The sequence below is a fragment of the Mus caroli genome, unplaced genomic scaffold (assembly GCF_978045245.1).
Source record: "Mus caroli unplaced genomic scaffold, Mus_caroli_1 scaffold_16, whole genome shotgun sequence".
Classification (NCBI taxonomy): Eukaryota; Metazoa; Chordata; class Mammalia; order Rodentia; family Muridae; genus Mus; species Mus caroli.
In genome coordinates, this window is record NW_028227271.1 from 21,842,801 (window position 1) to 21,858,021 (window position 15,221).

Sequence of the window (15,221 nt, forward strand, 5' to 3'; positions counted from 1 at the left end):
AGTACCTGGGTTGTTTTTTTTTTTTAACCCCTTACTGCTTTGTCTTTTCAGAGGCCGCCTTCTCTACACTTCCCACAACTGCATATTTCTTGTATGTATACGCTGTCATCTGTAAGATCATCTCCCACTGGAAATTAAGGTTGTCCTAGTCTTTAATGTAAAGAACACTGTATGAAACAGCTGTGTTCAATATAATGCAGTTTGGCTTTTCCTCTCAAGACAGTTCTAATGTTGCCCAGGCTGACGGTTAACTCCCAACATAGCCAGAGATGACCTTAAACTTCTGAGCCTCCTGCCTCTGCCTCTCAAGTTATTGTGGGTTTTCAGGTGTGTGCACTCATGCCTGGCACCTGAATTTTTAATTAATCAGTGGGGGTTAAACCTACAACCATCAGCATAGGAGGCAAGCACACAACAACTGAGCTCTGTCCCTGGCCCCCCTTTCATAGTTTTTGAGACAGGATCTCTCTAAGCTGCCTAGACTGACCTGGAGTCTACAGTGTAGGCAAGCCTTGAGCTTGCTCTCCTTCTGCCTCTCTCTGGCTGCTGGGGTTCAAGGCCTGGACTACCAGGCCCAGCTCTCAACATGACATTTTAACAGATCTTTGTAACTACCAAGTAGAGTAGTTTAGCAACTTTGAACACAGATGAGAACGAGGCAGGAGGCTTTTTGCAAACTCACAGCAAGGTACGATTTAAATGCATCCTAGGTCAAGCAAGACATTAGGGGATTTAGCCCTCTGACGCTGTCCCTTCTTTATCCAGCTAACCAAGAATTGACACTGCTTCTACAAGCAAGGCATGGAGATAAGATTTGGTTCCACCCTGTGACTGAACTCCCAAGGAGGCAAACAAACTACCTAGAACAGGTCTGTGATCAGATACCTAAGTGTTCCGGGTTATCGTGACTTCAACACTAGGGTGCTGTTTTGCTTGGTGAAACTTCAAGGTTTACATCTTAGAGCGGGGAGAGTGGACTTGTGAGGATGAGGTAGAGGGAAAAGATGCCTGGAATTCAGGATTCTGGACTGCCACAGACATGGGATGGCCTGCTTCAGACCCAGCAGGTGGAGCTTCCTGCGCTACAGACGTGGCTGTGGATCCAGGAGGTATGGACTCACGCCCTGAAGGAGGAGTTCCATACCCCATAGGCGGGGCTTCATATCTGGGAGGTGGAGAACCGGATCCCATAGGTGTAGTTCCGTATCTGGGAGGTTGGGCTCCATACTCCATAGTGGGGGCTTCATATCCAGGAGGTGGGGATCCGTATCTCACAGGTGGAGGTCCATACCCAGGAGGTGGAACTCCATAGCCCATTGGGGTAGCTACATATAGAGGAGGAGGGGAGCCATATCTCACAGCTCCGTATCCAGGAGGCAGGACATCGTATCTGGGAGATGGGGCTACATAACCCACTGGCGGGGCTCCGTACCCCGCAGGTGGGGCTCCGTACCCCGCAGGTGGGGCTCCATACCCTGCTGATGGGACTCCGTATCCCACAGGTGAGGCCCCATATCCCGAAGGTGGGGCTCCATAGGCAACTGAAAATGGCAAAAAGAAGGAAAAAAATTGTTACCCTGTGAACAAAAGATAACTGAAGAATACAAAAAAAAAAAATAATAAGGTCAAGAAAAACACACATGAGAAATGAGCCATGCTAAAAACCCAATCTTTAGCCATTACCAGGGAGAGGAAGATGGTGTTCCTTTTGGTGAGGTGATCTGAATTAACTGAAAAGAGCCTTCCATTGGCCATCACATTGGTCATTACTTAGAGTTGTGCAGATACATAGTTTATTTGGTAATGTTTGTCGTGATTATGAAAAGAGAAACACCCTCAATGAGGAATTAACTTGTAAACTAGAATGGGCAAGGCCATTTTAGAGGACGGGTGGTTCTGGAGACATGGCTCAGTAGTTAAAAACAATGGCTGCTCTCAGATGACTCCGGTTCGATTACCAGTTCCCACACGGCACAACCATTTATAACTCCAGTTCTTCTCCCCCAAATCCTCCCAGTCTTCCAATCTCCCCTCCCCCGGGAGTGTGGTTGATACACCCAGTGACACTCCATTGGAGAAACTAATTGTCCCTTTCCCACAAGGTATCAGTTACAAATAGCTACTTTGTGTCCACTTGCCCTCCTCGATCAAGGGATTTTTGTCTGTTTTGACCTTGTGAAGGTCTTGTATCGTTATATACATCAGTCCTATTTTGTCTAGAAGACATTGTTTCCTTGGAGTCCTCCATCACCTCTGGCTCTTAGAATCTTTCTGCCTCTTCTTTTGTGCAGATCCCTGGGCCTTTAGGGAAGGGTTTTATTGTGGTTTGAATGAGAATGGGACCCATAAACTCATGTATCTGAACATTTGGTTCCCAGATGGTAAACTACTAAGGAAGGGTTAGGAGGTGTGGCCTTGTTGAAGGAGGTGTTCACTGGGGTGGCTTTGAGGTTTCCCAGGCCCATATCAAGCCCAGGCTTCACTTTGTCTGCTTTCTTTATAAGATATAAAAGCTCAGTGACTGCTCCAGTGCCATGCCCGCCTGCCTGCCACCAGGTTCCTCACCATGACAATCATAGACTCACTCTTTGGAGCTATAAGTAAGCAAGCCTTCAAACACATGCTTTGATAAATTGCCTTGATCGTGGTGGGCTTTCATGGCAATAGAAAAGAAAGATAGGCTTGATGAAAATATCCCAATTAGGACTGAGTGCCCTGAGGGCCTCTCTCTCTCTCTTCTCTCTCTCTCTCTCTCTCTCTCTCTCTCTCTCTCTCTCCATTTGTCTAGTTGTGGGTCCCTGTGTTAATTACCATCCCCTGCCATAAGAAGCTTCTCTGACGAGGACTGACTGACACACCAATCAATGGGTTTATCGTATGTCACTGGAAATGTTTTATTGCTATGTTCCTTTAGCAGAATAACAGTATTAGTTCTTCCCCTGGGCTCATGATCTATCTAGTCTCAGGTTCTTGGCCGCTTTAGCAATGCCAGGTATGGGCTCCTTAATGCAGTGGGCCTTAAATCCAATGGAACTTGTCTGGTTACTTCTGTAAGGTCTGTAGCACTGCTGTATTAGTATATCTTGTGTGTAGATTGGTGTTGTAGGTCACATGGTGTGTAGCAGGGTGACACTGATGACTACCTCTCCTCCAGTGTTGTCCCCTAAAACTGTCAGAGAAGCTAACTCATGAAGTCTTACCAGCACAGCTGCTTAAACATGACTTGAAGGAAGAAGACACCAATAGACATGGTACTCTGCAAGAGGGAAAGCCTCAGCCCAAGGCAAAAAACCACAGGCATCAAAGGAATACTGAGAGTGGAAGAAACAGTCTTCCCCAGAAAAGGCCACACAGATTGATTATCTAATACCAGACAGTCAGCCCTGAAAACATTTACATATAAGTGGTATTATATACACTGAACAGATTTTATTTATATATTTAGGAATATATACACACGCAACTACAACTAAAGAAAAAGAGGCCATGAATTTGAAATAAAGCAGTGTGTGTGTGTGTGTATGAGAGGGGGGTGAATGGGAGGGTTTGAAGGAAGAAAAGGGAAGGGAGAACTGACATAATTACATTATAATTTAAAATAATGTGGTGGTTTAAATATGCTTGGCACAGGGAGTGACACTAAGTATGAGGTGTGGCCTTGTGGAAGGAAGTGTGTCACTGGGGGGGGGGGGGGGGCTTTGTGGTGCTCATCCTAGCAACATGGGAGCCAGTCTTCTGTTTGCCTTCAAAACAAGATGTAGAACTCTCAGCTCCTCCTGCTCCATGCCTGCCTGGATGCTGCCATACACCCACCTTGATGATAATGGACTGAACCTCTGAACCTGTAAGCCAGCCCCGATTAAATGTTGTCCTTATAAGAGTCGCCTCAGTCATGGTTTCTCTTTACAGCAATGGAAACTCTCACTAAGACAAATAATAAAAACATATTTAAAAAAAAAAGAATGATGCCCGATGCTCACGGTCAGGACACACACTTGCCTTTTAAGTCAACAAGCCAGATGAACAGAAAGACATAAAATCAAAATAGTTTCACATGTCCAGTGTCTGGGCTAGAACGGGTTAAGAGCCTGATATCAGCCAGCTGGTAGTGTTGTACGCCTTTAATCCCAGCACTTGGGAGCCAGAGGCAAGCCTGAGTTCGAGGCCAGCCTGGTCTACAGAACAAGTACTGGACAGCCAGGGCTACACAGAGAAAGCCTGGGGGCTGGGGCTGGGGGGGAAGAGCTTGGAAACCATCCCAGCCATCTCCATATAACAATTAAAAAAGAGAGAGAGGATCTGAAAATCCAACAGTGACTTCAGACCCCAAGCAAGCTACCACCACAAAACATGGAGAGACAGTGACTATAAAGGTCAGAAACTGGGCTTCCGTGTAGCAATGGGTACAGGTGGGGAAAATGTGGGCGCATGTTGTATTTACTATGAAATGGCAAAGATAACACAGGGGGAAAGAGCAAGAAGAAACTAAAGCCCCGGCCCTATAACCAGAGCAGGACTGAAGAGTCTCCCCCTACCCAGATTAGAGCCAAACCTCACACTAAAACCGCACAATCTTAATACGTCATGACTTGCATTCACTAAAAAGCCACAGACGTCCAGGTATGGTTTTGTATCCCTATAATCTCAATACTGGGTGAGGCTCAAATAGATGCTTAACTGAAGGGCAAAAGCAACTGGGAACTGTGGCACACATCTTTAATCTGGAGGCATAGGCAGGCAAATCTTTACATTTGCAGCCCCCTTGGTCTATATAATAAGTCCCACATCAGCCTGGGCTATACGGTGAGATCCTGTCTTAGGAAGAAAATAACAGCAACAACAGAAATCCAACAAACCACAAAAACAAAGGGTCAACAAGATGGCTCAGTAGATAAAGGCCGGTACCACCAAGCCTTATAACCCATGTTCAATCCCTGGGAACCACATACTGGAAGGAGAGAGCTGACTCCCACAGGCTCTGACCTCCACATGAATGCTACAGCATGCACAGAAAAAGCAAAACAACAATAAAACAAACAAGCTCACGCTCATAACCCTAGCACCAGGTGAGGCTGAGGCAAGGGCTACCACAGTTCAAGGCCACTGTATACAGTTTTTTAATCTTGGACTTCAAAATGAGATATTATTTTAGCACATTGGTAACATTTATCGCAAAAATATCGTAAGTAAATGGAATGGTGCCTCGCTCATATACTCCTGAGCAAGCCAGGTCTTCATGGAAGTCTGCAACTTCTCCATCTTAGGCATGGTAGATGTGAGAAGGCACAGGTGGTGAAGCTCAGGGTGTGGCTGGGCGCCTTGGCAGGCTTGACGGCCATGAAAGTTTAACATAGGAGATGAGGTGGGCAGAGCTGTTCTCTGTGCAGGTGGCTTACAGAATAAATTCCAAGCCAGACTAATCCACAGTGGGAGACCTTGTCCTTAAAACTAGGTACTTGGGAGGTAGAGGCAGGGGGATCAAGTTAAAGGACTTCCCCAACTACACGGTAAGGTGGAGATCAGCCTGAGCTACATGAGACCTATCTCAAAACAATAAGAAAACTTTTTCTTTTAATAATTAGCTCAGTGGTAGAAATCTAAAACAGAGAGATGGGAACCCTGGGAAAGAATCAACATTTCTTTTTCTGTACCCAAAAGTGCCATTTGGGTCTGCATCAAAAGCTCTTTCTTTAAAAAATAAAGTATTATTATTATTATTATTATTATTATTTGAAACAGGGTCTCTCTTTCTCTCGCTCCTCTCTCTCTCTCTCTCTCTCTCTCTCTCTCTCTCTCTCTCTCTCTCTCTCCCTCTCTTTCTCTCTGTTGTCCTGGCTGTCCTGAAACTCACTAAATAGACCAAACTGGCCTTGAACCAAAGAAAGAGATCCACCTGCCTCTGCCTCTGAAGTTTGAGTACTTGGGACTAAAAGTGTGTGCCATCACACCCTACATTTTATTTTTACTTCTGTGTATGTGTGTCTGTGCATGTGTTCCATGAGTATGCCTGTCTGAAGAGGGTATCAGATGCCCTGGGGCTAGTTCCAGGTAGTTGTCAACCACTCAAGGTGGGTGCTGGGAAGTGAACGTCAATCCCTTGGATGAGCAGCAAGTACCCTTAACAACTGAACCCTCTCTCCAGCCTCCATCAAGGCTCTCTTGACACTACCTTTAGTTCATGTTCTTGTTGCTGTGCGTGGCTAATCCTAGAGACCCTACAGTCTCCTTTGGTTTCAAGTCAGCCTTCAGGTGCTGACAACTGCTGACAGACATCTGCAGTCTAGTGAGACGCTCCTGGGACGTGGGTGCCTGTGGTCAATATGTAGTTGGGTCTGTATACAGTTTTTTAATCTTGGACTTCAAAATGAGATATTATTTTAGCATATTGGTAACATTTATCGCAAAAATATCGTAAATAAATGGAATGGTGCCTCCCTCATATACTACTAAGCAAGCCAGGTCTTCATGGAAGCCTGCAGCTTCTCCATCTTAGGCATGGTAGATGTGAGAAGGCACAGGTGGTGAAGCTCAGGGTGTGGCTGGGCGGCTTGGCAGGCTTGACGGCCATGAAAGTTTAACACAGGAGATGAGGTGGGCAGAGCTGTTCTCTGTGCAGGCTCTCAGCGGGAAGTGACCTCCTCACTAACTGGGTGGCTTAGGTGCCCTTACACAGCACGATCAAAGTAAACCTGCAAGGTGCACCCAAAACTTCTGCACTCAGTGGGCTGAAGCTGTACGGCCAACTCCAGGCCAGCCCCATTTCAAACACACAGACTTGCAGGCAAGCAGGCAGAATGAAACCTGAAATGCAAGTCCAGTCACTTGCTTACTCACTACTGGGCTTCAACCAGGAAACAAAGCCATGAAAGCCCCAAGCCCTGAAGTGAGGTTGGGGTGAACTGTCTTCCAGGGTCTGCCAGACTCTTCCACTTCCTAGAGCCATGTCTTCCCACACCTCACCTTGGCAGGCCTGTGGGGCATGCATGCTCCTCTTCCCATTCCTCACCTTGGCATGCCTGTGGGGCATACATGTTCCTGTCCCCAGTGATGACATAAATTCCTAGAGGGCCCATCCAGAAGCTTGCAACTCTTAGTGGAACTCCTTGGGCAGCTGAAAAGACAATTTGGCAAGGTAAGAACACTTTATTCTTTTAAATCAGGTATACATCTGCTATGAATTGACTGTGCTCCTTACATGTGAGGCAACAATACACAGTCTTGTGGTGCCAGGTTAAGAAATATACATTGTCCTTTCTTTAAAGCGCACACTGCTTCAGAGTAGCAACTCGGTCTCATTGCCTGTGGTTATTTAGGACGTAACAACCCTACCTAACCATCCTGTAACTTGTTTTCCCATCTATCAGGTGAGCACAATATTATAATCTTTTTAAAAAAGATTTATTTACTTTATTTATTTTTATGTATATGAGTACACTGTAGCTGTCTTCAGATACACCAGAAGAGGGCATTGGATCCCGTTACAGATGGTTGTGAGTCACCATGTGGTTGCTGGGAATTGAACTCAGAACCTTTGGGAGAGCGGTCAGTGCTCGTAACCACTGAGCCATCGCTCCAGCCCAATATTAGTATCTTTATCATGAGGTTTTATGAGCATCAGACTAGCCGTGTCTTTGCCTTGAGCTCATCTCTGCTCGGAACTTACACTGATTATGGGTCTTGACCATGATACACAGCATCGCAGTTCACCCACTACAGGAACTTAGACACTTTATACCCTTCTTCCACTTTATCTGCGGCACCAGGTTCGTGCGTCTGTTAAAGCAAACATGTATGTGTCTGCGAATGTCCATCTCCACTGGACTGTGTTTTTTAGCATCTAGACTGGAGTTAGAGGTGGACAGCAAAAAGAAAGAAAGAAAGAAAGAAAGAAAGAAAGAAAGAAAGAAAGAAAGAAAGAAAGAAGAAAGGGAAATTGACTTTCCTGCCAGAACAAAATGACAACCCAGAGAAGAGAGGATAAGGCACAAAGCACCATTTGATTGGCTTGTAGAGAGCATGGGTGGCGTGCTGAGAAGCCAAGTTGGAAGAATCCTTTATCAGTCATAGAAAGCCGTGCGGTCAGGCGGGTAGGACAGTAAGGTATTCCTAGTCCCCTCTTATGGATGGGAAGAGCAAACAAGAAGAAGCAAAGCTCAGGTGAAGAGATCAAAATGCAGATGGCAAAGCCCTCCCCAGGCCAGGCTCAGGGAATCGGCAAAGCCTTCCTGTAATCCATGAACAAATATTGACAGAGCTTCTAGAAAGCCCTGGCTGTTCCCAGCCTGAGACTGCTCACACACAGTCCTCTACTGAGAATATCTGACCTTTCTGCTTGTGCTGCTCCTAGCAACACTCAACTTTCTGGGCTGCTTACGGTGCTGCTCCATCCCACTGAGAAAACACACCCTACCCAGCTATCCTGTACAACCATGTGTTTGTTCTTCATTCCCAAGCTGCTCCAATCAGGTATCCAGGTGTGCAGGATGTGGCACAAAAGACCAGCAGTTTTAGGTTAGTCATGTAAATGTCTGACCACAGGCTCCCAGCTCTTCTAGGACATTGTGAGGCTCATAAGCACACAGTGTGGGATTTGACACACAATAGGTGTACTGGATGCTTTTGTGTGTCAACTTGACACCAGCTGGAGTTATCACAGAGAAAGGAGACTCCCTGGAGGAAATGCCTCCATGAGATTCAGCTGTAAGGCATTTTCTCAATTGCTGATCAAGGGCGAAAGGCCCCTTGTGTATGGTGCCATCCCTGACCTGGTAGTCTTGGATTCTATAAGAAAGCAAGCTGAGCAAGCCAGAGGAAGCAATCCAGTAAGAAACATCCCTCCATGGCCTCTGCATCAGCTTCCTGACCTGCTTGAGTTCCAGTCCTGACTTCCTTTGGTGATGAACAGCAGTACGGAAGTGTAAGCTGAATAAACCCTTTCCTCCCCAACTTGCTTCTTGGTCATGATGTTTGTGCAGGAATAGAAACCCCGACTAAGACAACAGGTAAACTCAAACATGCTTATTGAATTAATTCCTATAGAAATGCCAAATGCCTGACACTGGGTGGGCTAGCCACTCTCTGCTGAGTAGTAGTCCTGTTTCAACCCCTTAACCCCTAAAGGTTTTTACTGGTTTTATCACTCACCCGCAGAGGCAGCTTTGGCCATCAACTGGGCAAAGTCGATAGCACCTCCTTTCCGGAAGACTATTTTAAAAGTAGCAGAGCCTTCCCAGCCACCTGGAGGACGAAACAACAAATGTTTACTTGAGAAGCACACTGTCAAACAGGCAGGTCAGCTTCCGTTTGAATTCTAACATGAAACAAGTCTTAGTCTTACGCTTTCGAGCATCTTTTCAGGGGTGTCGGAGAGGCACTTATAAGAGGCAAAAAAAACTTACCGTCTGGAGCTGCCTGAATTGTCCCTTTAATGTAGTTTGCACCAAAGATTGGTTGTTCAACGGTGCAGTTATTCATTAGATGAAATGGCATCGTAAAAGAAAACATGGGATCGTTGTCTGCACGCGAAGTCACAAAAATCACCTGAATGAGGAAGGAAACTTTGGGAAAGGAATACAGGATTTGTCCATGGATGGACTTGTAAAAGCAAGGTCACGGTCACTTGGGCACTGTGGCCTAATTGAGAAACATCATCTCTTTTCTTCCATCCTTCTTCAAAATGGAAGTCTCAAAGTAAAAATGTCTTAAGACACCTTCAAACCCAATGTTTAACTTTAAAAAAAAAAAAAAAAAAAAAAAAAACGTTAGGAACAAACAAATGTAAACTAATCAGCCAATCGAAAGGAAAGCGTAAATTACCCGGTATGAGGTGAGAAACAGAGCCCCCCTCTTTGTACCACTAAAGAGGTTGGAGCCTGGCGGTGACTGGGGGAAGGAGAGGTCCACTTCTGAACATTTCTTCAAGAGACTGCAGAAAGGCAAGGCAGACAGCACGTGTTAAGATGTACATAAAGTGAGCTGGGCGGTGGTGGTGCACACCTTTAATCCCAGCACTCAGACAGCGAGAGACAGATCTCGTCTCCCTTTTTATCATGGGATTTTCTTTGTCTTTTCAAACGCATTCCTATTCTCAATGCCTGTCACTAATTCTTAAATTTCTTGGGGGAAGAACTGGGAAGAACTGGCCTCACTTGTTAAGAGCGCTGACTGCTCTTGGAGAGAACTCAGATTCAATTCCCAGCACCTGCATGGTGACTCACAATCACCTGTAACTATAGTTCCTACATCATCTTCTGGCCTCCACGCACGTTACACTCATGGTACACAACATACATGCTAGCAAAACACCCAAACAATAAAATTAAAATGAAATAAATAAAAATGTCTAAGGGTGTGATCGCTGTGAAGAAACGCCATGACGGTGGTAACTCTTATAAAGCAAGACATTTAATTGGGGCTGCTTACAGTTCAGAGGTTTAGTCCGTTATCATTAAGGTGGGAAGCATGGCAGCTCACAGACTTGGTGCTAGAGAAGGAGCTGAGAGCTCTACATCTGGATTGGCAGGCAGCAGGAAGAGAGAGAGACTGGGCCTGACTTGAGCACTTGAAACCCCAAAGCCCAACCCCTGTGACACACTTTCTTCAACAAAGCCACACCTACTCCAACAAGGCCACATCTCCTAATAGTGCCCACTCTCTGAGCCTATGGGGACCATTTTCATTCAAACCACAAAACAAAAAGCAAAAATCTCACAAAAACCAACCAGGCAGGAATAAAGCTTTTATAACAGGATAACACTAACAGTGTGATAGCTGGTGGTATTATTTCCCTACTTTTATTAAAATTAATTCAAGATTAATTACTTGAATCCTGATTTTTACTATAACTTGAGTATCTCTTACTGAGGATCTGAACAGTTTTAGACTTTGGAATGCTTGCGTATACAAGAAATTTGGGGGAATGAGACCCAAGTCCAAATGACAGTCAACTGTTTCATATAGATCCTACACATATAACCTGAAGGTAACTGTGTATAATGTTTTAAGCAATGTTATGCATAAAACAAAGTGTCATGGGATGGAATTTTCCAGACAAGATTTTTGGTGGCACTCAAGGGTTCTTTTGTTTTCGAGATAGGGTCTTGCTATATAACCCAAGGCTGGCCTAGAACTTGCAGTCCTCTTGCAGCAACCTGAGTGGTGGAATTTGTCAAGGTGATTTCACCTTCAGAAAGTACCATCACACCTGGAATGTGTTTTTTTAATTATGAGTATGGCCTCTGTGGATGAAGGTAGTATATGTGAGTTTGTAGGTACCCTTGGAGGCCAGAGGAAGCCATTTCCCTCTAAAGCTGGACTGACAGGCATGTGTGTGCCATTCACCGCAGGTTCTGGGACCTGACCGTGGGTCCTAGAACAAAACAGGATATGCTCTTAATAGATGAGCCATCTCTCCAACCCTACCACACCGGAATTCGATGGAGCATTTTTAGATTTTGTATTTTCAGGTCAGAGATGTGCAACCCCTACTGGATGAAGACAAGATAGAAACATAACTCTAAAACTATTAAATATTTTCCTATGAACTATTTTATTATTTTTAAAACTATTTTTTCTTTTCTTTTTTCTTTTCTTTTTTTTTTTTTTTTTGTTTTGTTTTGTTTTGTTTTGTTTTTTTGAGACAGGGTTTCTCTGTGTAGCCCTGGCTGTCCTGGAACTCACTCTGTAGACCAGGCTGGCCTTGAACTCAGCAATCTGCCTGCCTCTGCCTCCCGAGTGCTGGGATGAAAGCGCTCGCCACCACGCCCGGCTCGGCAGTAGGTAGTCTTATGCTCGGGTACTAACGTAATCTTTAGTTTCCAGCTCAGCTGAACTTTGTAGTACAAAGTTTGTACTCAAAACATGTAATTTGGAGTAGAAACTCCTCAAGATCTTTATTTTAATGATACTAAGATAATTGCAACACAGTCCCTAAACGTTCTTCCTTTTATCCTTGGACATCTTGAATCTGACAGTGAGGGACCTCAGTCCTGGTTGTCCATTCATCATGTTCTTTGGCTTTGGCTTGTTGGGATGCCTTGGCCTGACTGAACATATAAACTTCTCTGCTTTCATTTCTTTCTTCCTGGAGGCTGGAATGTTCCAAGTGTATTTCTAGGCAGGAGTATCTTGAGGGTCCCCTTCTTGCACAGTCTCCTAACTGATCGTCAAGGTAGTTTCACCCTCAGATGAACTCAGCTACCCTTCTTCTGTGGACAGCAATGCTTGCTTTTAACACTCCACCAAATGACAGCTTGTCGACTGCTCCGGTGTAACTTTATCCAAAGTCAGATACATGCAACTCCTTCACAATGCTTAGTATCTTTGTCTTTCAATGTGGTGACCTTCACAATTTACAGCACATGAAAAACACCCAGGGCAAGCAGGATGAATGCATTGTGCTATTATTGGAAACTAAGTCGTTACTGGGTTTGTTTCTTTTTCCACAGCAGAAGAGAGGCTCAACCTGGCTCCTCCTTGCCTCTCACAGCATCCTTGGCATCACAGGTAAGGCAGAGAACCAGGTGATACCAGCCTCAAAGACACACTTTGATAGATGGGTAAAGATACATTTTCAAAAGTTTTCAAACAGGGTCTGACAAGATAGCTCCTTTTGTAAAGACACTTGCCACTGAGCCTGGTGATCTGAGTTTGATTCCTGGGACATAATATGAAGGTAAGAGGACTCCCACAGATGGTCCTATGACTTTTTATATGTGCTGTGGCATGAGCGCACACAGACCCAGAGTTTTATTTTTTTTAAAAAAAAAATTCTAAACAGCAATGCTTATAGATGAGGGGAGAGCCTCAGAATAGTTCACATTGAGAATTAAGCAAAGGTGTATGCACAATGGAATATCAGCCATTGATAGCAATAATATAGATATGGGTACTGGAAACTGTCCCAATATATTAGCAAATGTAAATTAGACACAAAGCTGTTGGTAAGGGGGAAACAAGCACAAGTTTCCATAAGAAAAAGCGCAGAGAAAGCATACCAAAATGCAAAAGGTACTGAAGGTTGGAATTCAGAGAATCAATTTTTCTCCTGGTTTGTGACATCATTCAGTTTTACAACACAGCCAGGCCCATACGTTTATGACCTCTCAGCCATGATGACAAGTCCTCTACAAGCCAGGTATGGAGGGTGCATCTGTATTCCCAGCAGACTCACATCATCACACCTGGCTTCAATGGAGCATTTTGGGTTTTTAGATTAGAAATGTTCAACATAGCCGGGCGTGGTGGCACATGTCTTTAATCCCAGCACTCGGGAGGCAGAGGCAGGCAGATTTCTGAGTTTGAGGCCAGCCTGGTCTACAGAGTGAGTTCCAGGACAGCCAGGGCTATTACAGAGAAACCCTGTCTCGAAAAACCAAAAAAAAAAAAAAAAAAAAAAAAAAAAAGGAAAGAAAGAAAGAAAGAAAAAAGAAAAAGAATGTTCAACATGTCCATGCTAAGGCAAGATAGAAACAAGCCACTTCACCTCCAACTCGAAAATCACTAAATTATTGCTCATCACTGAAATACAGGCTTCCCCACCACCACCACCAACCTCTTTGTAACTTACTTCCTCTTTTATCAATACACTGGGGATGCTTCTCATTTGTCAATATCTATGTTATTATTACTCCCAACAGTTGGTGTTTCAGTGTGACTAAATACTTGTTCAACCCCAAATCTAAGGTATTCTGGGATATTTTGCTGTAGTTGTTTAAGTACTACATTCACTGGGAGGCTAAGGCAGAATCACAAGTTCAGGGCCAGCCCTAGCCAAATAAATAAACAGCAAGACTTAGTTTCATCACATTCAAACATACCACCATTGTAACTGAACTCCCAAATGTGTCTCATAACTATAAGGAAAACTAAAAATAGAATCAATTTTCCTCCTCTCAAACCCTTTCCTTACTGTCCTTTGTATCTGAGAAAGGTAGAGAACTGGTTGTTCCTTGATGAAGAGACAGAGAAACCCTGTCTCGAAAAAAAACAAAAACAAAAAACAAAACAAAAAACAGCAAGAGAAGTTGATGCATAGCATATAATTTCAAATCCAAGTCCAGGCGTTCCCATGGGCACTGAAAATGATTTTGAGCAAATTATCTCTCATATTCCTACCTGTGAAATGAGGGAAACTGCTCACTGCAGACAGAGCAGTTATCAAGACAAAGAATGCTTGCTATGCTTAGCTGTTCAGTGAAAATGATCGGTAGGTATTCAAGAGCACAGATTCTAAAAATTTAAAGGAACAACGACAAGAACAAAAAACCGGGACTTTTCTTCTTTGAGACAAGAGTCTTTCTACAATATAGCTCTGGCTGTCCTGGAACTCGCTTTGTAGATCAGGCTGGCCTCGAACTGACCTCGGAGTTCTATTTAAGCACATCATTGAATGAGTCTCACAGCTAAGTGAGAAATAAAAGGAAATCAGCAGAGCGAGGGCAGAATCCAGAAGAGGCGGAGACAGAGGGTAAGGAAAGTGGGTGAGGGGTGGGTTGAAGAAGGGCATGTGTCAAAGTCACTAAGTTTGCCTAAAGGTGGGCTTCTCCTGACAGAGAAGCCCCAGCACCATGAGCGACTGGAAATGCCATGTCTTCCTCGGTCCCCCCCTAATTTTGTTCCCAGTCTTTTCAGTAAAGGTGACAATATCCTAGGTTGAAACAACCAAGAAAGGGCACTTCTGGGGGATTTTGGAGGAAGGCTTGTGACAATTCTGGATTAGTTACCTACACTCCACATCCTAGCCCTTCTTCCAACTCGCCTACCCCTTTGTTCCTGGTCGCCTGAGACGCACCCAGGGCCCTCAGGGTGACTGTCACCCTCTTAAAGTCGTAAAGTCGCACACAGCCAGTGGAAGCTGTCCAGCGATGCAAGGGCTGACACACTCTTGACACAATCCTCGCTCAAGCCTTTCCTCTGAGGATGCCCGCGCCCTTCGCACCCCGCGCACGCGCCTAGCCACAGGCTCTTAGACTTGGCCGCTGGCGCATGCGTTCAAACGTCAGGGGCGGAGCTCCGAGGAAAGGGCGGGAAAGCCCTAGATTCGCAGAGGGCTTTCTAGCGCGCATGTCTACCCTGAGCATCTCCTCCCTCCTTGACAGCAGCCTGAAAGTCCCCTCAGGCACCTTTCACCATGAGGGATGGCGGCCCAACGGCGGTCCACTGTATGGTTCTGGTTCACTGCCATCTTGTTCTAGGTCTCCTCCCGCCGCCGCCTCTGCCGC

At 45.0% G+C, this 15,221-nt stretch overlaps 1 protein-coding gene across 1 annotated transcript; it reads right to left on the reverse strand.

The window, feature by feature from the left end:
* Positions 1-687: 687 nt before the first annotated feature.
* Positions 688-15,221, reverse strand: Wbp2nl (WBP2 N-terminal like). Its single transcript, XM_021183923.2, has 6 exons — positions 15,123-15,221; positions 9,817-9,925; positions 9,399-9,540; positions 9,145-9,237; positions 7,007-7,111; positions 688-1,541 (listed from the first exon to the last, which is right to left on the reverse strand). Exons 1-6 carry the CDS (start codon positions 15,182-15,184, stop codon positions 952-954), a joined length of 1,101 nt encoding a protein of 366 aa, XP_021039582.1. The 5' UTR covers positions 15,185-15,221; the 3' UTR covers positions 688-951.

Bases quoted from the DNA above. Each gene is read 5' to 3' on its own strand.
- Wbp2nl (XM_021183923.2), bottom strand. From the start codon at position 15,184: ATGGCAGTGAACCAGAACCATACAGTGGACCGCCGTTGGGCCGCCATC. The intron at 9,541-9,816 runs GTAATTTACGCT...TTCCTCATTCAG, and splicing joins TGTTTCTCACCTCATACCGG to GTGATTTTTGTGACTTCGCG. The intron at 9,238-9,398 runs GTAAGTTTTTTT...TTCGTCCTCCAG, and splicing joins AATTCAGGCAGCTCCAGACG to GTGGCTGGGAAGGCTCTGCT.